We start from the raw sequence: 17,950 nt of genomic DNA on the forward strand, positions 1-17,950 counted from the left end.
TGCCAGTCTGTGTCTTTTAATTGGAGCATTTAGCCCATTTACATTTAAGGTTAATATTGTTATGTGTGAACTTGATCCTGTCATTATGATGTTAGCTGGTTATTTTGCTCGTTAGTTGATGCAGTTTCTTCCTAGCATTGATGGTCTTTACATTTTGGCATGTTTTTGCAATGGCTGGTACTGGTTGTTCCTTTCCATGCTTAGTGCTTCCTTCAGGGTCTCTTGTAAGGCAGGCCTGGTGGTGACAAAATCTCTAAGCATTTGCTTGTCTGTAAAGGAATTTATTTTTCCTTCACTTATGAAACTTAGTTTGGCTGGATATGAAATTGTGGGTTGAAAATTCTTTTCTTTAAGAATGTTGGATATTGGCCCCCACTCTCTTCTGGCTTGTAGAGTTTCTGCCGAGAGATCCGCTATTTGTCTAATGGGCTTCCATTTGTGGGTACCCCGACCTTTCTCTCTGGCTGCCCTTAACATTTTTTCCTTCATTTCAGCTTCGGTGAATGTGATAATTATGCATCTTGGAGTTGCTCTTCTTGAGGAGTATCTTTGTGTATTCTCTGTATTTCCTGAATTTGAATGTTGGCCTGCCTTGTTAGGTTAGGGAAGTTCTCCTGGATAATATCCTGCAGAGTGTTTTCCAACTTGGTTCCATTCTCCTCGTCACTTTCAGGTACACCAATCAGACATAGATTTGGTCTTTTCACATAATCCCATATTTCTTGGAGGCTTTGTTCATATCTTTTTACTCTTTTGTCTCTAAACTTCTCCTCTTGCTTCATTTCATTCATTTGATCTTCAATCACTAATGCTCTTTCTTCCAGTTGATCAAGTTGGTTACTGAAGCTTGTGCATTTGTCACGTCATTCTCGTGTGATGGTTTTCATCTCTATCAGGTCGTTTATGGACTTCTCTGCATTGGTTATTCTAGTTATCCATTCATGAAATCTTTTTTCAAGGTTTTTAGTTTCTTTACACTGGCTTTGTAGTTCCTCCTTTAGCTCTGAGAAGTTTGATTAACTGAAACCTTCTTCTCTCAGCTCATCAAAGTCATTCTCTGTTCAGCTTTGTCCCATTGCTGGTGAGGAGCTGCATTCCTTTGGAGGGGGAGAGGCGCTCTGATTTTTTGAATTTTCAACTTTTCTGCACTGCTTTTTCCCCATCTTTGTTGTTTTATCTACCTTTGGTCTTTGATGATGGTGACATACAGATGGGATTTTGGTGTGGATGTCATTTCTGTTTGTTAGTTTTCCTTCTAACAGTCAGGACCCTCAGCTGCAGGTCTGTTGGAGTTTGCTTGAGGTCCACTCTAGAACCCTGTTTGCTTAGGTGTCATCAGTGGATGCTCAGTTGGAACTGCAGAAATCACCTGTTTTCTGTGTCGCTCATTCTGGGAGCTGGAGGCTGGAGCTGTTCTTATTTAACCATCTTTCCCAAGCATGTTTCTTATAAACCAAATAAATATTATCTCTCCTTGGCCCACTGTTTTACAACTAAGGTTGATGACTAAGTAGCTGATCTAAACATACACTGTATTACATTCATTAGACAATTTAAAATATTTGAGGCTGAAATAGATGCTAGATCATAACTACCTCTTTTTCATTTTCTCTGTGAGATAAGCACATTAGCATTTTCTTTATTATGAATCAGCGTATTTAAGATTATACAGGAGTGTTACAGGCAGCAGAAAACAATCCTTAAAATGGTCACACAAGAAAACCACTCTAACTTCCTATAAGATATTCTCTTTTTTTTTTTTTTTTTTTTTTTTGAGACGGAGTCTTGCTCTGTCGCCCAGGCTGGAGTGCAGTGGCCGGATCTCAGCTCACTGCAAGCTCCGCCTCCCGGGTTTACGCCATTCTCCCGCCTCAGCCTCCGGAGTAGCTGGGACTACAAAGATATTCTCTAATCATTAATAATTTGATTATTCTGTTATTACCTTTTCATCAAAGACCTCTTTTCCAAAGGGATTATAGAGATATAAATAGATCAGCTACTCGACATCATGCTACCTTATGTAAGTATACTATAAATGAAGTATTTCAGGGATCCAAAAGATGGAGGTATTGATGTCACCTAGAAGACTAAGGGAAAGTAGGATCAAGGGAATGTGTCTTGGTTTATTTGTCCATTATTTTTAGAATAAGAAAATTGTGACCTTTTAAGTAGGCTTAAAGAAAAAAGAAATAGTGCCAGTGGGGAGAATGAAGATGCAAAGAGAAGTGAAAGAAACAAAGGTGAGAAGGCAGGTGTTCCCCCAGCTCAAGAATAGAGGGGATTAGGTAAAGGGAAGTTTTGAGGTTAAGGAAGGAAAGTTGAGGGAATTCTTTCTGCTATAAATGTGTAAATGTTCTCAGTAAAACAGGCCAATGTTTGCTGAAGTGACAGGGGCCAAATTTGGATTCTTGAGGAGAGAAGAAAAGGTCTGGAGTAGCCTCTGGGAAACATGGAATCCACTAGGCATGGATAAAAGTGTAGACCAGCAGTGATGAGCAGCCACATAAGAAGAGGGTGCTGGAGTAGATCCTGCCCTCGCAGTGAGGTGGCTTTTTCCTTTCTGTGTTAACAAGACAGAACTGAGAAGCTGTGTTGGGTGTGGCCTAAATGGTGAATTTGCAAGGCAAGAAAGCATGGTAGGAGGTTCAGGCTAAGGGCTTCCAGTGAGCACTGGGCTCTGTGTGGTGCTGTGGGTATGGGAAGAGCAGAGCAGAATGGTTGTCCAGAATGACCACACAGGGTGCAGATCAAGGAAGGGGCACAAGAATCTCATTTTCCACTGTGACTCCCTCCCTTGCCTGGCTGAGTGTCTGAACCCCAACCTTTCCTCTTGCCTGTCCATCTCCCCAAATTGCCTTTACCTTACAATGTCTCCGATGCTCCTGGACTTTCAGCCCACAAGTGAAAATATGCAGAACAAGGAAATAGAGATCTTTTATTTCATTGAGGCTGTGGTCTTTGATCCTTTTTCTGATTTAGCTTCTCATTACTATATTTTCACTTTCACAAGTCACTAAGTTTCAATATTTAAAAATTTCCCCCTTCAGTAGCCAAAAAAAAAAAAACAACAGCTAATATAGTAATAAATTTATCCTTAGCTACAGGAGATAAGCTTCAATGCAATGCAGCCATAAAGTATGGCTCCTGGACTTAGGGGAGAAGCAATAAACTTTCATAAATAAAAGAATTTGAAAATACTCCCAGCAGTAAATAAGGATAAAATATAACTTGTAACTGGCAGCACACAGCTAACAACAGAGCTTACAAAAGAAAACTATAAACTAAAATGAGAAAATGTTTGCAGCTTTTTTTGTTGTTGTTACCTTGCACCCTAGGTGGGCTGACGAGTGAACTCACAGTGAGAAGTTTTTGACTCACCTTCTGAAATGTTATTTCTATCACATCTCTTGACACCTTCTGATTTGCCAGAGATCTGTGATAGTCACCAACAAAACCTAGGGGTACTGATGTCATGAATTTAGATAATTTTCAACAAATTTTAAGGTGTTAGAGAATGCCTTAGAAAGGAGGGAGAGTGGGGACCGTGGGACTGCATACCCCACGTTGGTTCATGAGGGTGTTTCACAGTTCTGGGGTTTACTTGACTTTCAGTCTTATTTTGTAGCTGAGCTTTCAAGAAATTTGAAGTCCTCCTGAGGTCCATCTCAGGTTTCATTTCAGGTTTTCAGCTCAAAAATCACTTGGGCAATAGCTTAAAAGAAAATACAGAGGCATTTTAGTGAGCAATGCCTTTGTTTGAAAGTCTGTTATAGTAATGGATTATTTGTTCCCTAGAAAATTAGGGAGCAAAGAGAAGACCTCTCTTTTTGTGTGTCTCTCTCTCACTTTGTTTCTCTCATCAGAAAAAAGGGGGAAATGGAGCGTTGCCAACAGGATGAAATCAGAATTTATCAGTGCTCTCATTCAATAAATATGTATTTCCTGAGCATCTGTAATTGAAGATACTGCCTTTGTTGCTGGGAAACAGGTTAAACGCGGTCTTTCCTGTCAAAAAACTCTGAGGGTTTTGCTGCAGTAGAATGAGTTACACTTGGTAGCACGTACAGAACCCGGGAGGGCTTGCAGGGTAAGCTTGCTTTTTGAAGGCAGCGGATGATCCTCTGGAAAGGAGGACATTACAGGGAGAGGGAAACAAAAGGAACCAAGATTGTGAAGGGCACTGGGAAGGAAAGTTAGGCTCAGAATGTAGAAAGCCTTACATGCCATTTTTAGGAGTTTGGACTTTATTGTGTCAGCTGTAGAAAGCCCTAGAAAATTTTTAAAGCAAGAAGAGACAAGATTTGTGTTTTAAATGTGTTGTATAAAGAGAAATCTCTGTTGGCGGTAAAGACAAGATGAGAGACAGATGATGAGGGCTCGAGGGAAGCAATAGAGGGACTGGTGTGGGCATTCCATTTCTAACTTGCTGTGCCTGGTACTGTCTGAAGTTTGGTTTGTTATTTTGTTTTGTTTTGTTTTGTTTTGTTTTGCTGGATTGTATAGAGAAAGACAGGCTACCACTGAAATTTAATTCTCACTTTGATGTCACTACTGCAGAATGGAGATAACAGTAGTGCCTTCTGCTCAGGGTGGTAGCAAGTGTTAACTTAAATATTGCATCTCTATGTGTAGCCCTCAGAACTATGCCTTGTGTGTAGTATGTGCTAAATATTTTTTATCAGTTCACTGACTTATTTATTCATTTACTCTATATGAATTTGCTGTTAAGATAATCCAGGGGAAATCTATTATAGATTGTCATTAGTAAATTTTGCTTGTGGAATTATTACCAGCATTTTTCACTTCTTTAAGTCCTCTTGCGCCAAAAATTTCCAGCAGGAAACAGGAGGGTGAGGCTTGTAAATTAAAACAGCTACTCTCCCCCCACCCCGATGTAAAGTGTGAACAGAGAATTTTGCAAAGAATGCTGTTATATAGTGGTCCTTTGTGTCACTGTGTGTAATGGGGAACAGGGCAACTGTTAAGTGAAGCTTCAGCATTAGGAAAGTTGGGCAGTCTTTCCTTATAGTACAACTTGGTTCTATTATTTTGGTAAAAGGATTCTGATATTCCAGAACACAGTGTGAACCATATTTGCATACAAATGTAAAAACACCTTCAAAAATCCCCAACATAAAAATTTAATTACCTATACCTTTGCTTCTCTGTGAAATAACTATAAAATGACTATATATATAAAACAACATGCTTAAATTGGAACAATAATTGTAAATCCCATGAATATAATAAAAATTGTTATATAAGTGTACTGTATTTTTATTGTAGGTATATTTTATTATATAAATATATATTTGTATTTATTTTATAAATAACTGTAGGCTTAATACTCAGAACACAAATCTGATAGGAGGGGAATTATTCATTATATTTCCTTGTGCCAGGCCAGTGTTGTGTTTCTTCACCATGGTAGGGTTCTTGTGAAATAGGAAATTGGCTCCATTAGGTTATAGGAAGAATCTATAGGATGTGGGGAGAAAAACTAAATATATTGAAACCTTATCCCTTTGAAGAGCTGGGAAAGCAGTTCTTGACAAAGGGAGAGAAATACATCCCTTCTGTATAGTTGAGGTGAACAAAGCTGTCCTTGACACTAAAGGCTTTTATTGTCCCTGAAAGTGAACTCTTCATTGATAGAAGGGGTTCTTTTAGTTGATCCATCAAGATTACCAAGTCACAGGTCACCATCCCCAACTAAAATACAACATCATGAAATCATGATTAAAGTTACAAAAGCCAGTTCATAAAAGTGGCAAGAGTTTACAGATTCTGTATTTCCTCCTCTTAGTTACTAGGAGTTAAATTCAATAGCATTGAGGATTTTCGAAAGAATGCCTGTAAATTATTTAAATTACAGTTTGCTTAATGAAGTGATACATTCTGAGAAACATGACATTAGGCAATTTTGTCATTGTGTGAACATCATAGAAGGTACTTGCACAGACCTTGATGGCATTGCCCATTTCAGACTCAGGCTACACGAGATAGCCTATTACTCCTAGGCTACAAACCTGTACAGCCTGTTATTGTACCGAATACTGTAGGCAACTGTAACACAATGGTATTTGTATATCTAAACATAGAAAAGGCACAGTAAAAATATGGTCTCACAGTCTCGTGGGACCACCATGGGATGTGCAGTCTGTTGACCAAAACATAGTTGTGTGATGCATATATTCCCCAACTTTTTCCCTTGATTCATGGAGAAGCAACTTTGACTAGCTCATAAATTAACACAATTTTTTAATGAAATAAGTTACTGAAAATATGTTTGCAGTATTGTGATTGCATGGTCGTGTAAAAAGTACAGGTTCCTCTTCAAAGACTTTCCTCCCCGTCTAATTAGGAAGAAATAGTAACTTCGGTTAAAAGCAAAATTTATTCAAAGACCTAGGCTAACATTCTTAAATATCTGCTAGCCGTAATAAAGAAATCATGTACTTTATGTTCCTAGCTCGCATAGTTTAGCCTAAATATTTGCCCTGGCATGCTTATACTGGTCCAAGCAAGCATTAGGTCATAGCCTGTTCCTCTTCCTTATTTAAAAGTGTTTTTACCTTTCTCAGCATTCCACAAGTACTTTCTCCTTCCTTTGTTCTCCTTTACCTTTGCCTCTTAAAAGGTTCTAAGTTGCTAGCCAATCGGGACAAATACTGAATGTGAGGTCCCATTCCAACCAAGGGAAACCAGACACAGCAGTAGGGTGAACGCGTCAGGTTATACACGACTCTGTCTCCTTTGTTCATTGTACTCTCATGGCAAAACTGCTGGCGAGTGTTTACTTTCTGCAAAAAGTAAAAATGACCTTACTAAATAAATTTATGTTCAAGTGCTGTTTCTTTATGGCACCGGGGAACAAGCATTTCAAACAGTTGTAGTTAGAATAATGAGCAAAGACTACAGAATCACCTGAGGAACAGGTGACTTACAGTCTAGTCCCAACTGTGCTAGGAACAGATGTGTGACTTCAATCAAGTAACTCACTTTTCTGATAACAATTGTCCAGGCTTCTGAGGGGCTAGTGAGAATCAAATGACTGGAAGTATATGAAAGCAATCTGAAACATAAAAAGCACTGAAAATAACTAAATGTAGTTGCCAGATATCCTTAAGGCATCGTAGTAGAACAAATGGGAGTAAATGTTGATGGCATTTTTGCTTGTTTAATATTCCAGGGAACAAGGGAAACTCTCAGCCGTCACTGTACTACCCTCGGTGATGCTCTCCGGAAAGAGAATGATTTTGCTCTTATAATTGATGGGAAAACCCTCAAATATGCCTTAACCTTTGGAGTACGACAGTATTTCCTGGACTTAGCTTTGTCATGCAAAGCTGTCATTTGCTGTCGGTAAGTTCTCCTTAACACTGTCCAATTTTAGTAAGGAGTGACTTCATCCTAAGTTCTTGATTTATAAACATCAATGAAAGTAATCCAGAATTTGTAAAAGTTAGGTTACTTACTAACGTCTTCACTCAAGACCCGAGGTTCACAAACTGGGATGGAATTTGTTAGTTTTAAAAAGTGAGTCCTAACAATCATTAACCAGTATTGTTCCTCATTTGAATCTACAGGTTTCTTACCATTATCTTTGTTTAAAATTCATTATCTACCTGCATTTCCACCTGGGTCGTTTCTTTAAAGGTCGTGTGTTCTGTATTTAAATCTTTGATCCAGCTGCTAAGACTTGTTTTGGGGGAATAGCATGATGAAAGGTACAAACTGAATCATTTTCCAAGTAGCTGGGCATTTTTCTGAGAGGTATTTATTGGCTATACATTCCTTTGCCTTCTAATTTATAAAATTGCCTGTATCCTAAATTAAAATCTCTTTTGAGTTATCAAGGCCTAATTCATAGAACTGCATTTTTGTAAACGACATAGCTCCAGTCCTTCCTGAGTTTTTTGTCAAGGAATCTTCCCCATATTTATGTATAAATGGTTTAAACTCTGCCTTCCTAAGACCTAAAGTAGGTTCATGAATATGATAAATATGCCCAGGCTCCTCTTTTCTGATCACCATGAAAACTGAGGATTTCTCCTTTGTCATTCACTGTTGAATCTTAGGAGTTGATCAGTCTAGATCCAGGGTAGCAATTTCTCAAATTGCCTTCTCTTCCTGGGAGATAAAATGTTAGCAGGGATTCTGAAAGATTTCTCAGAATCTGTGCTTTTGGTATTATCTTTAAAACTATTCTATGTGCTTTTATCGTTTTCTTTAAAAAAACATTTACTAATAAAGTTATGCTTTTTGTACCTTTTTTGTCTGAGTTTATTCACTTAAATATTTAGTATATGATATTATGAATTAGCCATACCTTATAGACATTTCCTAAGTTTCAGCTGAGATATACTTTCTGAAATATAATTTAAACTATTCTCAATATCCTTTATAAGCATCATTTTAGCCTATAAAATTATACCATATTCAGAGAATTAAGAGTTGCTTATCTTTCCCAGGAGTCTAATTATTTTAGTCATATAATTTCTTTTTATTTTCTGTGGTATGTATTAACAAATAATATTGCTATAAAGTTCTTGGACAATATATTGTACAGATGTTTAATATTAGTCATCAGGCTCTTTGTTTCATCATAAAGAGATTGGAAATTGTTTCGACTCATTTTTACTTTGATATTCTCATGCTATTTAAAACTTACTTTTACAGTGATTTTGCTTGATTCCTTGCAAATATCTTGACTAAGTGTGACTAATGTTCAACTTTGACACTTTTCATCAGAATAATGTTGTGCCAGATTTGGTCACTTAATCACTTTCACTAATGGAATCATAAGGATCAACAAAAGATTGCTCAAAAGCACAAAAGTGTTATGATTGCTGGCTCCTAGTTGGAAACATGAAACAGAATACAGAAGTATTTAGATAAGACGGCCAGTTCCCTAGAGTCATCTGTTATGTCCTACTTTCTGTGTGCTGGGCACAGTGCAACACATAAAAGATGAGTAACACTTGATACCTGCTCTCCTTCATATATCTTTCTTTTTAAGTCAAATCACAATTTGGTTTGAAAGATGTGGGAGGCCAATTTTCATATTGCAGTAATTGCAGCGGAGCCTCATTCTTAAACCATTGCTTAACACAGTACCTCCCACCATTCTTCAAGAAGTCGAACCACAAAATTAAACAATAGCAGAGGGAAAGAAAAACTAGAAAGCAGAGTCAAGGGAGAAAAAATATGTTCTGTGCTTGTGGAATTCCCTCCCAGAATCCTTGTTCTGGATGCTCACAAGTCACATGGACCTCTGGGCTTCTCCAGGCCCCAGACCCCTGGGAGAGAATCACACCCTGCTATGCACGTGCGACTCAGCTCTGAAACCGAGCTTATAAAGATGTGTGTGGCCCCTTCCTCCCTCGGTTCTGTTTTATGCATATTTCAAGACCATGAGGTCCCTATGCAGACACTGAGTTTTATTTCTAAGTTTTAAGGGTTTTTTTTTTTTTCTTAAGTCACATATCTTTCCTCAGCTTTTTTCTTCTAATTACCTTCATACTCTCTCTTTTCCCATAAGAACTATAGTTCAGCTTCCGGCATGTTTGAGAATTGTTCTAAGCCCATAATTACATCAGTGCCACTGCCAGATTTATGTCTGTGCACCTACTTGGCCTGGTGCCTCTTGGCATTTAAACTATTGGCACAGATCATCTTCTTGTCATTTTGCTTACTGACCTCAAAGTATAATTTCCATGATAATGCTTCTATCTCTGGATAGGAATAGGTGGGCCATTCTGCCTATCATTCTTTCCAATTAAACCCAAGTGTCACTCCCCGTTTCTCAAATGATTACACTCTCCTGGCCTCAGGAAATTCTCTATTTTACTCCATTAGAAGATAGACGCTCCAGATAAATACTGATTATTATTTCAAAATACAGTTTGGTACTGTTTCCCAAATTCATTTATGCTCATGCTGGCTTTATGGGCTTTTCTCTCAAATTTAAACTATTTTCCAATCTACTGCTTGTCATTCCACACACATGCAGATAATTCAGAATCTGATCTTCCTCTGCAGTCTTCTCTTTAGCCCTAGGTAGAGTGGAAGTAGAAGGGAAAGCCTTCCTATAACAGGTAATGAGAGTCTCTGTATTAATTCCATCATCAGGATTGCATCAGCCACTTTCTTCCCTGATACTATCAGCACAGGCGGCAGAATGAGGCAGTTTTTAGTGTTTGCTTCATTGACACAGTTATAAAGATGAGTGTTGTCCCTCCAGAGTCTTCAGCTGAATTGAAAGAAACAGTTGTTCCCAGGCAGCAGACATTATGTCTCTCTCTTGCCACTGTTTTCTGAAGGAAATTTTCAGAGACAGAACTAATCCCCCCACCTCAAATTTATTCAGGGCTCTGGAGTCCTGGTGGTTTTGGTTTCCAAAGTATAGGTTGAATGTTATGCCTCAAATATTTTTCTTAAGTATATAAAACCCAAGAAGTAGAATGAAATCTGTTCTTATCAGTCTAACAAGCACTGTATTTTCTTTTCTTTCTGTTTTTTTTTGTTTTTTTGTTTTTTGTTTTTGTTTTTGGAGACAGAGTCTCACTCTGTCACCCAGGGTGGAGAGTGCAGTGGCGCAATCTCAGCTCACTGCAACCCCTGCCTCCCAGGTTCAAGCAATTCTCATGCCTCAGCCTCCCAAGTAGCTGGGATTACAGGTAGTGTACCACCATGCCCAGCTAATTTTGTATATTTTTAGTAGAGCCAGGCTTTGGCCACGTTGCTCAGGCTGGTCTCGAACTCCTGAGTTCAGGCAGTCCACACACTCGGCCTCCCAAAGTGCTGGGATTACAGACATGAGCCACTGCGCCTGACCAAGTACTGTTCTTTCATAGATACGGTGCAGCTTTTGTTTTTAACATTGTGAGTATTTACCTGCGTAACTTGAATAGTTTGATAGGAATCAGGCATCTAATTTATAGTTTCTGATACATTTTCCCACTTACAAACTGCTCCTTTGTGGTTCTTCTTCCCCTGTATTCCCTCACTCAAGCTCACTGATTCTCATGATTTGGTGTGATCACAGATAATTTTGGAGAATAAATGAAAGTTATAGACAATTCCCTCCAGAAGAAGTACACATGCACACAAACATGTAATATTGCATGAAGCCCTTCAGGGGTTTTACAGACTCACTGAAACTCCTTGGAGAGGTAGACATAGGGAGAAAAGCTTGTTCTAAGACTCATGGAGATTTATGGGTACAACTGAAATCAAGGGCTATCCTGGGGAGTAACTGTACTAAATAAGTAATTCTTAGTCTCAGGGACCAGTGCTTTATGCCCTCTGGTCTTACAGCCTGTATAATTGGCATTAAAGCATTTTATCTAGAGATTCACAGAATGCTTGTTCTAGCTCTACTGCTTTGGCAGTTTGGATATCTGATGGAATCTCTCTGGCCTTGGTTTTGTGACCTATAAGATGAAGAGATTGGAATATCAGTGATTCCAATCTTCCAGGGAACCCGGATGCAGAAAGCAAATAAAAGTGGACCAGCTTCGTCATAGTAGGGTGGGAAATACACACAAGCCCCCTTCCTGGGTTATCTTGTCCTGGCTGGAAAGCTGCTGGCCAAAGGACCTCTTGTAGCCCTTTTGGTTTTGGATGAACCTTCCTTCTGTTGGCCACTCTGCTTGGAATAGTCTTTCTACTGCTGGGATCAGCTTAATTTGGGGAAGCATCTGTTCTACCTCTTTTGATATTCCCTCCAGAAGAGAATGGGAATGTTGCAGTGAAGTATTACTGTGTGTTAAATAGCATGTGGTTTCTGAGGTCCTCATCAGTTCACATAACCCAGCCTTTCAAAGAATCTTACATTTTTTCTGTAGTTGTCAGTTTAGTTTAAACAGATTTTGAAACTTATGTTCTGTGACAGTTGGTTGAAAATTGGCTTAGAGCCTCCAGCTTTTAGACTGTCTAGTAATCATCATTCTTCTACATAATTTATGTACTCATGTCTTCTGAAAAGCAAAAGTTAAATTGAAGTAAGCATTTTTTCCTACTTGCAACATCTCTAATCAAAGTTTAACCCCCTTTTAGGCCATTTTCCCCATAGTGTATAAAAAACACTTGACTTCAGTGAGTGTTGTCATTTGGGAGTGGCATTCCAGGCAAAACCTTTCACCTTACTCCTATCAAGGGGTCCTGCAAGAAGTCTAAAGGGACACTGAATATTTGCTGTCATAGCATGAGTGCATTAAATAAAGGCAGATCTACTTCTTAAATCTTTGGAGATTGTCTTTAGCTTTAAGAATTTCTCTAAATATATGTTCCACTTAAAAAGTAGTCATAAAGTTCAAATGAAGCTAATAAATGCTCAACAGACATTCCTTTAAAGAAAAAAATTTGTGAACACCATTGGATGCCAAGCAGATGTTTGGCTTTGAAAAGACTTACAAACTGTTAATGAATGTCAACCCTATATTTGCTTCCAAGAAAATATGAATAAATGTTGGAAATGTTGAGAGAATATTTCTTTCATACGTGTACAGCTAAAAGAGGACACACTGAATAAATTTTATAACTTCATAAAATGCCAATAGTTTGCTTTAACATAATAATCATCTGCTCAGCCCTGCCCATCTCCTTTGCTATTCCACCTTGACTGAGTAGTGTTAAAGGCACTGCAGTGGCTATATTATAGCCTGTTAGCCAATTATGATGACCACCACCAGAGAAGTCGATATTTGACAATAAAATGTCTAAAAATATATAAGAAATCTAAATGCTACAGAAGCCTACTGTGATTCAACATTTTAAAGTTTTAGGTGTGACTCCTTTTAGATAAACCACTATCACCATTGCCTCCATCACCAGTACACACACACACACACAATCAGAACTGCAGATTACGTAATTCTGATGAGATAGGTAACCTGTAATGGAAAGTACATAAAGTATAAATGCACAGCTTGGGATTTTTGCAAAGTGCACACACTCCTGTGACAAGCACCCAAACAGGACCAGCCCCCAAGAAGCCCCTTATGCTCCCTTTAGTTGAGGCGCCTCCCAAAGATAACTGTTACCTTGATTTCCATCACCATCCCTCTTGTTCATTTTACTATTTTTCTGTTTTGTTTCATACTAACTTTGAATAAGCAAATATACCTTCCACAACCACATCCAAATTCTTGATGATTATTTTCTGTTCCGTAAATTTTAAATGCAGTGCTCTGTAGCTTTCTACTGAAGGCCTCCCTGAAGCTTTACAAAACCAGTACATCAGCACTCTCCTCTATTCTTCAGTCAAAGACATAACTACCTAATAGATTGCGTACAGTTCTCCGACAGTTCTGATTTGCTAAGGACATGATGTGTGGAACCTATGGCATTTCTCTGACCTGTCAGCCTACAGACCTCATTGTGTGGGAAAGGGAAGCAGAGTTAGCTTGGTGTAACTGGTTCTCCCGGAACCCGTGATGGTTTCCAGTGATTACCTCCTTTTCAGTAAACCTATGTGAGCCATTTTGACTTAGGACAAGTTAAAGAAGGGCCTGGTGTTTTGAGCAGGGTGGGGCATATGTTTTCTGTAAAGGGACAGATAGTAAGTATCTTTAGGCTTTGCCATACAGCTTTCTCTCTTACAGCTACTCAACTCTGCAGTTGTAGCATGAAAGCAGCTCTAGATGATATGTGAATGAATGGGTGCGGCCGTGTTCCAATAAGACTATAAGTACAAAAACCGCTGTTGCCTAAATTTAGCCCTGGGGCCATAATCAAGTGTCCGTAGCTCGTGAATGAACATGGAGGGAGGTAGTTAAAACAGAACTTTCCTGCAATACTGATGGAATTCTCGCTAAGGTCTCCTAGTCTCTCCAAGGAGAGTAATTTCTAGACTGTTCCTTTCTTTTCTCAAAAACTGATACATTTCCTCATCTCTCCTCACTGGCCGGTGTCCCTTTCTCCACAATTCCTTGAAAAAAAACGGACATTCTTTTTATGGTGCCAGCTGCACAATCTGGTAGCTCCATTAAACTTATCCGTGCCATTGTAACCAAGAAAATTCCTAAAAATAAGGACATGATTTTGTTTTACAATGAAGTCTCAATACATATTTACATATAGCAGCAAGAGAGAAGGGAAAAACCCAGGGCCATACATATCTGACCCTGTTCTGTCACTGCAGTGCCTTCCCTCTGTTCTAGGGAAAGCACCAGCAAGGTGCTAGAGGACATGCCAACAAAAGAATGAGAAGATGTGCAAGCTAGCCATCTCTCTAGAATCTTGAAGTAAAGCAAATTGCTCTTTGATTTTTATGTGCTTTTTGTGTATTCCCCTTATCCCCAGTCCCATTCTATTTACTTCACCTTAGAAAAAATATTCTCAAGTGTTTCATATGTTCGCATCTATTTGCTGTACTTTAGTTCTGTATATGTGATTCTGTGAAAAATATCTATTACATGTGTGTTGAATTGAAGAAAAGGTTTGTGTTTATAATGATACTCCAATAAAAAAAAATTTGAGATGGAGTCTCTGTCACCCAGGCTGCACTGCAGTGGCGTGATCTTGGCTCACTGCACCCCCCAGCCCCAGACTTAAGTGATCCTCCTATCTCAGCCTCCCAAGTAGCTGGGACCACAGATGTGTGCCACCACACCCAGCTAAGTTTTTGTATTTTCAGTAGAGGTGGGGTTTTATCATGTTGCCCAGGCTGGTCTCGAACTCCTGAGCTCAAGGGATCCACCTGCCTCAGCCTCCCAAAGGGCTAGGATTACAGGTATGAGCCGCCCGCCCAGAAATTTTTTTACCTTTATTTGTTTTTGAGACATATCCATGTCACCATATGTAGAACAAATTTACTTTTTATTTGTTTTTGTTTTTGAGAAGATAGAATCTTGCTCTTTTGCCCAGGCTGGAGTGCAGCCTGATCTTAGCTCACTGCACCTTCGACCTCCAAGGCTCAAGCTGTCGTCCCACATCAGCCTCCTGAGTAGCTGGGATAACAGGCCTGTACCTCTACTCCCAGCTAATTTTTAAACTTTTTTTTTTTAGAGACAGAGTCTGCCTTTGTTGCCCAGGCTGGTCTCAAACTCCTGGGCTCAAGCGATCCTCCCACCTAGACCTCCCAAAGTACTGTGATTACAGGCATGAGCCACTGTGCCCAGCCAAGTTTGTTTATTCTTATCACTGCTTGTTATTACACTAATGCATATACATCATTTTATTTATCTCTTCTCATAGGGATACCATGGAGTTTTCCTCCGAATCTTTGCTACCATGAGAAGTACTGCAATGTATATCCTCTCTGTGCCCCCCAGGCAGGAGTTTTTTTTAGGAGATATTTATATATGGTGGGGTGGGGGGGTATGGGAATGCTTGGCTGTGGGGTATATGTATATTTCTTTCCCATCAGAATTGCCACGTAGTTCCAAAACAGCTGTACTAGTATGCCAACCCAGATCCATGGAATAGAGTTGCTGATTCCCTGCCTTAATAACAATACATAGTATTACTGAATTTATAACTTAGCCAATTTGATGGTTGTGAAATGACACCTTGTTGTTTTGATTTTCATTTCTCTGATTAATAGAGAGATTGAGCTTCTCACAGGAGTATTTACCTTTCTCAGTTTCTGCTTTTAAAATTTATTCATTCACTTACTCATTCAGCAAGTGTTTTTTGAGCGCTCACTGTGTGCCAGTAACCTTAATAAGTACTAGAAATAGAGCGGTGAACAATGGGAAAAAAATAATCCCAGCCTTCACATCATAACTGTTGTTCAATAACATAAGTATACATACAAATATTCAAAAGACAATAATTGCTGTGTGTGTGTTTGTGTATATATGAATGGTAATAATTGATGTATATCAAATAGACATATATAAAATTAGTGGTAATATTGCTATGAAGAAAAGCAGTACATTGAAGAGGGGAAAGGGATGCTGAAATTTCAGTTGGGTTTCTTCTCTTTTTTCCTGCTTGTGTTTGAGAACTCTGTGTATTCTGGACATTGATTTTTTTGTTGTTGATTATTGATGTGGCAGGTGTCTTCTAGGTTGGCTCCCTTCTTAATTTTGCCTGTGATACCCTTCCTTAAACAGAAATCATTGGCTTTGACATAATCACACTACACTAATTTTTTCCTTTTATGGTTTGCACTTTTTGGATATAAAGGACTTTCCACTCCTGCATTTTCTTCTGTTAACTTTTTTTGTTTGTTTGTTTTTTAATCTCACTCTGTGGCCCAGGCTGGAATACAATGGCACAATCTCAGCTGACTGCAACCTCTGCCTCCAGGATTCAAGCGATTCTCCTGCCTCAGCCTCCTGAGTAGCTGGGATTACAGGCATCCACCACCACGCACGGCTAATTTTTGTATTTTTAGTAGAGATGGGGTTTCACCATATTGGCCAGGCTGGTCTCAAACTCCTGACCTCGAGAGATCCACCTGCCTCAGCCTCAGCCTCAGCCTCCCAAAGTGCTGGGAATACAGGCGTGACCCACTGCACCCCACCTCTTCTGTTAACTTTACAGCTTTAGTTTTTTCATGTAGGTCTTTTACACATATGGAGTTTATTTTCGTATATGCTATGAAGGAGGGGGGATCCTTTGTTATTCATTTCTGCATCATGAGCAAATTCTTTCAATAGCATTTACTAAATAATCCACTCTTTTTCCCTCTGCTAGTGTTGCCCTGTGCTATAGTGCTCAGGAACTGAGGCCAGACTTTCCAGAGCCTAGACGCTACCTCTTAGTAGCTGAACAACAGATCACTTCTCCGGTTTTAGTTTTTTAATCTTTTTTTTAGAGATGGAGTCTTGCTCTGTCACCCAGGCAGGAGTGCAATGGTATGATCTCAGCTCACTGCAACCTCCGTCTCCTGAGTTCAAGTGATCCGCCTGCCTCAGCCTCCCGAGTAGCTGGGATTACAGGCACCCACCACCACGCCCAACTAATTTTTCTATTTTTAGTAGAGATCTGTATTTTACCAGGTTGGTCAGGTTGGTCTCAAACTCCTGACCTCAGGTGATCCACCCACCTCGGCCTCCCAGAGTGCTGGGATTATAGGCATGAGCCACCCCGCCCGGCCCTGGTTTTTTGATCTTTAAAATAGAGATAGAAATTGTTCTTCTCATAGAGTTACGAAGAATAAATGAGCTAATACATGGCACCTATTATGAAAATGTTTGTTGCTCTATAAATGATATCTAATTTTCTCTTGTATAGCCTAATTGAATATTTCACGTGAAATGTGTATTTTGTCTGACATTATATATTATATACTGTCATATATAAAGATTCCCCTCTGACTGTTATGGCCTCTTCTGTGTCCTGAATTGTTTTTTTTTTTTTTTTTTTTTTGGTCTGATATTTAATTTGCTAACCTGGCTTTCCTTTGTTTCATTATGTGTCTTGTCTTTTGCTTTTTCTCCAAATGGTTATGTTCAATCCTTCTGTATAATATAGTGATTAACAATGCTGTGTCTGTCCAGCCTGAGCAACAAAGTAAGACCTTGAGTCTCCATAAAAATTAAAAATTAGCCAGGTGTGGTGGCATACACCTGTGGTCCTGAGACAGGAGAATCACTTGAGCCCCGGAGGTCAAGGCTACAATGAGCCAAGCTGGCACCACTGCAGTCCAGCCTGGCGACAGAGTCAGACCTTGTTCCAAAAAATAAAAGAATGCTGTGTCTGAATCCACACTTCTTGGGATTGAATCCTAGCTTCACCACTTGCCATTTTACCTTAAACCTTAATAAATATCATTTCTCTGTGCCTTGGTTTCCTCGTTTTTAAAATGGTGACAGTAGTAACTTATGGGGTTTTTCTGAGAATTCAATGTGTTAGGTGCAAATAGACATTATATTAACTGTTATTATAATTGTTGCTATATTGGACCTCATTTCTTCCCATTTGGACCTCATTTCTTCCCATTTATTTTGGTGTCTATTATAATTTTGATTCTTTTTTTTTTTTCCCCCTC

General features: G+C 39.1%; 1 protein-coding gene across 2 annotated transcripts in view; it reads left to right on the top strand.

Moving 5' to 3' along the window:
* Nucleotides 1–17,950, top strand: part of ATP8A1 (ATPase, aminophospholipid transporter (APLT), class I, type 8A, member 1) — a 278,979-nt gene that overhangs the window by 187,642 nt on the left and 73,387 nt on the right. For both annotated transcript variants that reach the window (XM_011949035.1, XM_011949034.1), the window contains one exon: nt 7,193–7,365. In XM_011949035.1, the coding sequence (XP_011804425.1) occupies nt 7,193–7,365 (173 nt within the window). The remainder of the gene's footprint in view (nt 1–7,192; nt 7,366–17,950) is intronic.

The sequence above is a fragment of the Colobus angolensis genome, unplaced genomic scaffold, assembly GCF_000951035.1.
Source record: "Colobus angolensis palliatus isolate OR3802 unplaced genomic scaffold, Cang.pa_1.0 Scaffold29, whole genome shotgun sequence".
Taxonomy (NCBI): Eukaryota; Metazoa; Chordata; class Mammalia; order Primates; family Cercopithecidae; genus Colobus; species Colobus angolensis.